Genomic DNA, 8,119 nt, shown 5'->3' with positions numbered 1-8,119 from the left:
CAATAATAGAGTCAATCCTGAGTATATAAAAGACTTTGCCAAAAATCATATGTTCCATTACCTAGCTCTTTCTTTACATAATCATGGAGTTAAGCCTAAACCTTCTTGGTTTCATCCAGATGCTCCTTATCTGAACATCTTTGCTCTTTTAATAGATTATCCCATGATTGAAGAAGACTTATGGTATTTATGGTGTGTTTCCCTATTGTTCCATTATCCTATAATAGTTCCAACCTTCAAGATGTTTGAATTTCTTGATAATTGTCAAAATAACTCATCCTTACTATAGAAATTCTTTATCTGGTATCAACCTATTCCTTACTGGAAAAGAGATATACAGAAAGAAATGGAAAGACTTTGTATCTGGAAGGAAATCAAGATCCCTCCTGAACAATTCCCACAACATGTGACTGTTGTAATAATTCATAGACCTTATTTTCAACATCTAACAACCAAATTGTTATACACTCAAAATCAAGTCAGGTTTTGAAACATATACAAAAATTTACAGGATATTTCTGCTCCTACAAAGCCGTCTTTTGAGCAAGCAAATTTGATAATTCATTTACATGTCACTAATAGAGTCTGTGATCAAATGACAAAAGTAAATTCTACTTGCTCCAATCTAAAACCAATGGATATCATCTATCCACCTGACCCTGATGATAAAGGTATATGGGATAAAAGCCAACAAGTCACTCCATTTATTGTCTATTCGAACTGTCAGATTGACAATTGGGAAAGAGAAGATCAAATAATTATCTGAGTAAAGAATCTGAGTCATTCCAAGCTGACATGATTATAGATTCCCAAGATCCTGATGAATCCATTTTGGAAGAAGCTGAATGGATCAGTGAAGATGACCCTAATCTCTCTCTGAGTCATGAGCCTATCTTCAAGGATTGAAGAACAAATAAAAAGTTACTTTATATTTGTCAACTTTTGTAAAAGCATCTTTATGTACTATAAAGTAGCTCTGAGTGTGATCATGTACTTAAAGTAATTTGGCTTTGTTAAAGTAGCTTTATTATGTCATAATCTTATCCAAATGTTTGTCTTGTTGTACTCAACTTCTCTATATAAAGAAGGACTCTTGTTAGTTAAAGGCAGGAGTTGAATGAAATAAAACTTGTGTGTTTTATACAACATGAGTTCATTCTAAGTTTCTTTTTTTGAAAGCTTTGTTTATAATGACTATCCTCTAATCCTTAACTAGAAAGAAGTATGCTTTGCACTTGCCGTTTTAAACGGATCTTGTGTATCAGAAAATTTTTAGGTGAAAGATCTTGTTATTACAATTCTCTTTATTATGATTTAGATAGAATGAGAAGTACAAGTATAAGAAAAATGCATATAATTTGCCCAAAAGTATTAAAAAGTGCTATTAAGTTTTATCTGAGTTATGATATAAGAAGCTCCGACCAGTAATAATATTAAAAATTAAATGCTAACAAATTATTTTATTGAGAAGTAATATTAAAAATTGAGTATAAAAATATAATAATCGGTACATATTAACAAGACATCCCATATGCCATATGACAAATGAGTACTTAACAGCGGTCACCAAAAAAAATACCCATAACAGAAAAAGTTGTACATTGGTAATTTTATACATATAAATATTGATATATAATTTGTAAAATAATATTAATTCGATAAAAAAAAAAAAATTCATTGCATGTTTTGACTAATGCTATATATATTTGCTTCTTTCAATCCTTCGTCTGAATAATTTTACAGTTGATATGCGCCTCCTGTACATGCTTCCGGCTTGGAAGTACACCGGTGTGCACACAGTAGTTACAAAATTGAAAATATTAAGCGTTTATTTAATAATTTTTTTTAAAATTATAAATCATATGAAAAATTTGATTAACTAAGTTAAAAATAAATTATTTATTAAAGCCGACCGAGCTAAAGGGAAATCAAGAACAAATTGAAGAAATTGCTTCAAAGTTAAATCGGAAGGATTTACATATTTAACTAAAGGTTGATAAATATCTTTATTTTGTAGGAAGGTTAAGTATATGAATCGTATATACAGAACATTACCTTATTTTGTAGGTCGTAGTTTTTACCTGCTATTTATGCTAATTATGTAAAAAAAACATTAAATTTATAAATAGTATACCAAATTGCACCATGTGATGTGAGTAAAAAGGCCGTAAACTTGAGAATTATGGATTTATATGTGCCTAGTTATGAAATTGGAAACATACAGGCAAGGCAGTAGTACCACAGCAGAAGCTTCCTACAAGTGTGAACTATAAATTTAGAAGTACATAGTAAATGATAGGCAATTTATAGGTCTAAGTCTAACATTTAATTTAGTAAAAATTGTGTTATTCAGTCAGTATTAATATTAATGAGCAGCAACATTCTCAAACAAAACCTCATTCACAGCAAGTGCGTGCAACAGAGGAGGAGTGAGGAACAAAGAGAACAAATGCAGGGTGTAGGAGTCACAACAATGATGGTAGTTGTCCAGAGCTTGGAAGTGGGTTTGAACAATATAATCAAAGTTGCCACCACCAAAGGGATGAGTAACCTTGTTTTCATTGTGTATTCAAACGTTGTGGCCTTGTGTTTGCTTCTATTATCTACCTTCATCTATCGCAGGTTTTTTTTCCCGCTTCAGCAGCTAGTTTTCTTTTACAATTCGTGCCATTTTAGTCGACATATTAATATTATTTGCTACTTTGTCACCGCAGAAAGAGACCTTCTTCCCCAATCACAAGGTCAACTTTATGCAGAATATTTATTCTTAGCTTGGTCAGGTATTTTAAATGGTAGCACAAAATGAATGGTTATAATTAATTTAATTTTTTTTCACTTTGAAAAGAAATTTGATGATTTGGGTGTCCATGTGGTAGTTGTTCTGAACAGACATTGATGTATACTGGTATTGGATATAGCTCTCCAACTCTGGCTTCAGTTATGGTGGATCTCACTCCAGCTTTTACCTTCATAGTTGCCATCGTTTCCCGGTGTGTTCTCATTCTCATTGCCCTGTATTTTCTTCTCTTTTGCTAACTATTCCTTGACTTGTCACAAGGTGTTTTAAGACGTGGTGGTGTTATATATATATATATATATATCAAAACCCAAACTCATTAATTAACACTAATTTTTTAATTTAAATAGAATATACTATTTATTTTTTATTAATAATTAGTAAAATAGGAATTTGTTTTGATTCTAAAATAATATCTATTATAACATATACACGTGCAAGAACGCATGGCTATGGCCTACGAGTTGTAATACATAAATTACCCCGATTCATATCTACAGATTTTTGTGAAAAATTATTGCTAGGACCCAAACCATGACTCGGCGTACATTCACAGAACGTGTTTCATCAATGGCTTATATTGTGTTAACCTATTATCGACCAATTTCATATTTAGAAGTAACGTGCTTACGTACACTTTTAACGTTGCGATAACTTGGATCTGGTTCGGAGACTAACGAGGTGTGCTATGTTATTAAATGGTTGGGAGAAAGTTTGAGAGATTTTGAAACAAGAAAAAGAAAACTTCGTGTTCATTCTTTAGTGCATGTTCAAGAATAGAAAAGATAAAAAATAAATAAATTATGATATATACTAAAAGAATAAATTATAAATACTTATAAACTTCCTTATCGATCATATCAATTGTAAGTAATGAATCTAGACGTGGCAAACGATCGAATACCGAAGAGGAATTTCATTTTCATTAATTATCCACAATCAAACCTCTGGTGTGCACGGCACTCTTTCAGGATGGAAAAACTGGACCTGAAACTAGGGAGCAGTAAGGCGAAAAGTATTGGCACTGTGGTCTCTATCATAGGGGCGTTAACAGTAACCCTATACAAGGGCATGCCATTGACTGACGATGATAGTGATTCACTGCAAAACACTGTAACAGTTGCCCCATTCTCCTCACACCAATCAGATTGGCTACTTGGAGGCTTACTCCTCTCAGCTGCTAGCTTCTGCCTTTCCCTCGTGTTCATTATCAAGGTCATTCATTCATATCTCTCTCTGCTGTTTTTATAAGTATTTATTCTTGTTTAAATTTGATTGATAAACAGTATGCTTAAATTTTATTTTAATATTAACCTCTCTTTATGTTATTTCTAATTAAATAAAATTTAACTGCATTTTTAATATTATTTTAATTTAAATATTAATTTTACCTTAATAAACAACATTTGAAGTTGATGTAAGTTATTGGATAAAATAATAATTTTAATTAAAAATAATACTAAAAATATTTAAAGAATCGTGTTAAATTTGTTGGGACACCTTTATTTATATACAGACATGGATTATCAAGGACTACCCTGAAGAGTTAACGGTGACAACCATTTCTTGTGGTTTTGTGGTCATTCAATCCACGGTGGTAGCTTTTGCTGCAGAGGGAAGTTCAAAAGCATGGGCACTGGGATTTGATATGGAGTTGATAGCCATATTGTATTCAGTAAGCATAAGCCAAGCATTTAAGAAAAATATTTTCTTGTACATATAAAATGACTTCTAAAAAATGTTTTTGCAAACTTAAATTTTCAGGCAATTTTTGTTGTGTCGTTGCGTAGCATTGTGCATATATGGGCATGTCGCAAGAGGGGACCTGTGTATGTTGCTATGTTTACTCCTTTGGGCATGGTCATTGCACTTGTGATGGGAATCATATTTTTGGGGGACACCCTTTATCTTGGAAGGTATATACTTCTAAAGATGTGCAAATTAATTGGTCAAAGTTTAGTTGTCGAAGATTATTATTATTATGTAGAAAAATAAACTTCTCTAATATTTAAATTGTGAAACTTAAAATTATTTTGTTGGTTGAATTTTGGGTCAGCATTATTGGAGCTACTGTTATATCTAGTGGATTTTATGGTGTAATATGGGGCCAGGCTCAAGAGGAAAACATGGTTCATGAGAAAAATGGAACGTTTCGCTTTGTCTCATCATCTTCTTCCCAAGCCCCTCTGTTGCAGAACAAGAGTATGGAGGTATAGAAGTAATTTTGAGATTCAGAACGAATGTTTGTTGTTGTGATTATGAATTATGATATAACAAATGCTAAATAATGAAACTTGATATAAGTGGGTGCATGGTAAACGCATCCATGTATTCTCATGCATACAGCTATCTTACACTTGTTTTACATATCCGGCCTATGTAATGTAATCAAGAAGGCAAAAATTGTCGACAAAATAAAAAGGCTAAAAGATCTCCCTTTTCCAATTTCTTTTTCTTTTTCTAAGCTTAAGTTGAACAATATATTGTTGTAATTTTTAATTAAAAATTTATAAATTTTAAATTTGATTCTTCCTTTTTATTTTTATTTTTCATTTTTTGAATGAGTTTCCTATCAAATATTTTTATAAAAAACTTATTTATTCTTTGTATTTGATTTATTTAAATATCATTATTTTCTATTTAATTTTTAATTTTATTTATTTATAAATATCAAACGAAAAACTCTTTTTTTACTTACTTAATATTATTTTATGTTCCTCAAAATTTAATTTTTTCTCAGTTAGTTTTTTATTTTCATTTTTTTCAAAATAGTCATCATAATTTTTTTTACAAGATAGTCTTATTTTTACTAAATTTTTTATTTCATCCTTCTATATGTAACAAGTTTTTCATTTAATCTCCGGTTTAACGAGAATAATTGAAAAAATGTTTTTATGAATAAATAAGAAACTAAGTAATGTTTAGAGAGACTAAATAAAAAATTTCATAATATTTAAAGGAATGAATTGAAAAACAAAACACATTGATTATTATAGAAACTAATCAATTACATAAATTGTATTAAAGAATATATTTAAAAAGAATGTGTTTTTAGTTATATTTTATATATATCATACTCTATGGAGTGATTTGTTTTAAGGACGTGATTTGCTAAATATCTTAATAACAATTATTAAAAATTATTTAGTATTATTCCTGCTAGAGAAACACCAGTCTTCAAGTCTTTGCTCTGAAATAGTAACGTTCCTTTGAATGTCGCTGACGTTGGGAGGGTACCTGCAAAAGGCACTCCGATGCTGAAGTCAGGATCTAGTGTTGAGAAATAAATGTTATTTTATAATAAAAAGTCAACCCTTTACCTGTACTTTTACCTTCCTTATATAGGCACTGTAATAGGTTAATGGGTCTGCTAAGCCAGTCTTGATTTTTAGCCTTTTATTTAAAGTAAATAATATCTTGATTATTACCCTTAATTGGGTTAATTACCTTTTAATCTTGACAAAGGGTATCCGGCCAAATTAAGCCGAATAGGTACTCAGTTTTCTTTCCCTACAAGTAGGACTGAGTTGTTCCCTATCTAGTACACTAGCCCCCCAAGCTCGAAGAGGTAGAAGCGAGGGCTTAAATAGTTGTCAGGCTCAGTTAGACAAGGAGTAGTCGGCTAAAGTGAATTTGAACGAGACTGAGGGGAGACTCGGTATCGAGTGGACGAGTGATGACAACATTTAAACTTGATTGATGTGTACTGAGTGTACACTGAAGAGTATTCGGTTTAGTAACAGAATGATATATGCCAAGAGAGTAGATAAGAAATCATAATATAAGAGAAAAAAAATTGAAAAAGGAATATTCTAGAATGTTGGCCTTTAGTGTTTGCTTAGTGTGTGTGTGTATGAAATGAAAGAGTACCCAACCTCATCCGTTGATCTGAAAATCTGACGGTTCAAAAGGGGGGTGACCTTTCGTTTGTCCGAAACCAAATCTCCTATAAATATGTGGTGGTCCCTGCGTCCATTTTCTACTCTTTTGTTCTGTACTGAAACGTGCATACCGACTACTTGCAAACCGAAGGGTGTTCATTTTTCAAAGATCTTCACTTTTCCTTCCATACCGACTACTTGCAAGGTGCGTTTTAATTTCTCATTTCTCTTTCCTTCATGGCCGATTCTATTGAGTGGGAGGATACTTTGTCCAATGTCTCGAGACCGTCTACTGTCAAAGTAGACATTATAAACGAAACTGAGGGGAGTGGAGAGGTTTTATCAATACCAAGCAAGAGGGTTGAAGAACCACAAGTCAGAGGATGCAGCACTGAGGCCGAGTCGTCTGCTTCAGTGATACTGACGCTTCTGAACCCCTACCGAGTACCAGCCCCCCTTACGGAAAGACAGGTGTTCCCCCCTGTACCATACCCGGATATGAGTGGGTGCACAGTGAAGTGGCCATGTACTTTTCTCATTTTAGAAGAAATAAAAGTCTTCAATTTTTTGTAGATCATTGTGATATTTCCTTATGGGAAGCCGCTGATCCATATCCAATATACCTCAACCCCTGTAAAGGGGACGAAGCTGAGAACTATGAGTTTGTTTTCTTAGGGGCGTTGGGATGGCCAACACCTTTTTTATCACTAGTGGAAAAAATATTTTTAAAATCGGTTATTTTTTATTTTTAAAATCAGTTGTTTAATCGATTTTGAAACGACCGATTTTAAATAGTAAACTTTTTAAAATCGGTTAACAACCGATTTTGAAACTAAACTTTTAAAATCAGATATGACACAACCGATTTTAAAGAATCAAGTACTTTTAAAATCAGTTATGTGGAACCGATTTTAAAGAGTTCACTTTTAAAATCAGTTATGCGATAACCAATTTTGAAAATAAAGTTTTAAAATCGGTTATGGCATAACCGATTTTAAAAGTTCACTTTCAAAATTGGGTAAGGTATAACTGATTTTAAAAGTGGTGATTTTTTTTTTAATAATTAGCTTGTTTTTCGAAAGAATCAATATAAAACCTGCAAATCAGACAATTCAGACAATTTCAATGATGCACAATTTCCATAAATCACTTCATATAAATGACATCTCAATCATATTTATACTCCAAAGGAAAAGGAGTTTTAACTATGTCCAAAACTATAAACATAAGTCCTAACTAATCAATGTGTCAAGAAAAAATGTAGCCCATTGGTCCCTAATGGTATTCAAGACTTCTTGTAGCAATGATGATCGATCAATAAATATCTGTAAAGAAAAATTAATAGAATTAGAAGTAATTCATAAAACATAATAAAATAAAAAAAACTTAAAATAAGAATTTTGAAAATTATAAAACTCACTTCAATCCAACTCGATACTAT

The 8,119-nt window shown here is 31.7% G+C and overlaps 1 protein-coding gene across 1 annotated transcript; it reads left to right on the top strand.

Moving 5' to 3' along the window:
- The first annotated feature begins 2,411 nt into the window (after nucleotides 1-2,411).
- LOC113869211 (WAT1-related protein At3g28050-like) lies at nucleotides 2,412-5,013 on the top strand. Its single transcript, XM_027505430.1, has 7 exons — nucleotides 2,412-2,622; nucleotides 2,715-2,780; nucleotides 2,877-2,990; nucleotides 3,769-4,012; nucleotides 4,314-4,472; nucleotides 4,562-4,713; nucleotides 4,854-5,013. The coding sequence occupies exons 1-7, from the start codon at nucleotides 2,450-2,452 to the stop codon at nucleotides 5,011-5,013; spliced, it is 1,068 nt and encodes a 355-aa protein (XP_027361231.1). The 5' UTR covers nucleotides 2,412-2,449.
- The last annotated feature ends 3,106 nt before the right edge of the window (nucleotides 5,014-8,119 follow it).

This window comes from Abrus precatorius, unplaced genomic scaffold (genome assembly GCF_003935025.1).
Source record: "Abrus precatorius isolate BTA unplaced genomic scaffold, Abrus_2018 Scaffold6, whole genome shotgun sequence".
NCBI classification, from domain to species: Eukaryota; Viridiplantae; Streptophyta; class Magnoliopsida; order Fabales; family Fabaceae; genus Abrus; species Abrus precatorius.
This window is presented reverse-complemented; position numbering and strand designations above follow the sequence as displayed.

Coding starts and splice junctions, on each gene's coding strand:
- LOC113869211 (XM_027505430.1), top strand. CDS start 2,450: ATGCAGGGTGTAGGAGTCACAACAATGATGGTAGTTGTCCAGAGCTTG. Junction 2,623..2,714: donor TCTACCTTCATCTATCGCAG/GTTTTTTTTCCC, acceptor TTGTCACCGCAG/AAAGAGACCTTCTTCCCCAA. Junction 4,473..4,561: donor TGATAGCCATATTGTATTCA/GTAAGCATAAGC, acceptor TTAAATTTTCAG/GCAATTTTTGTTGTGTCGTT.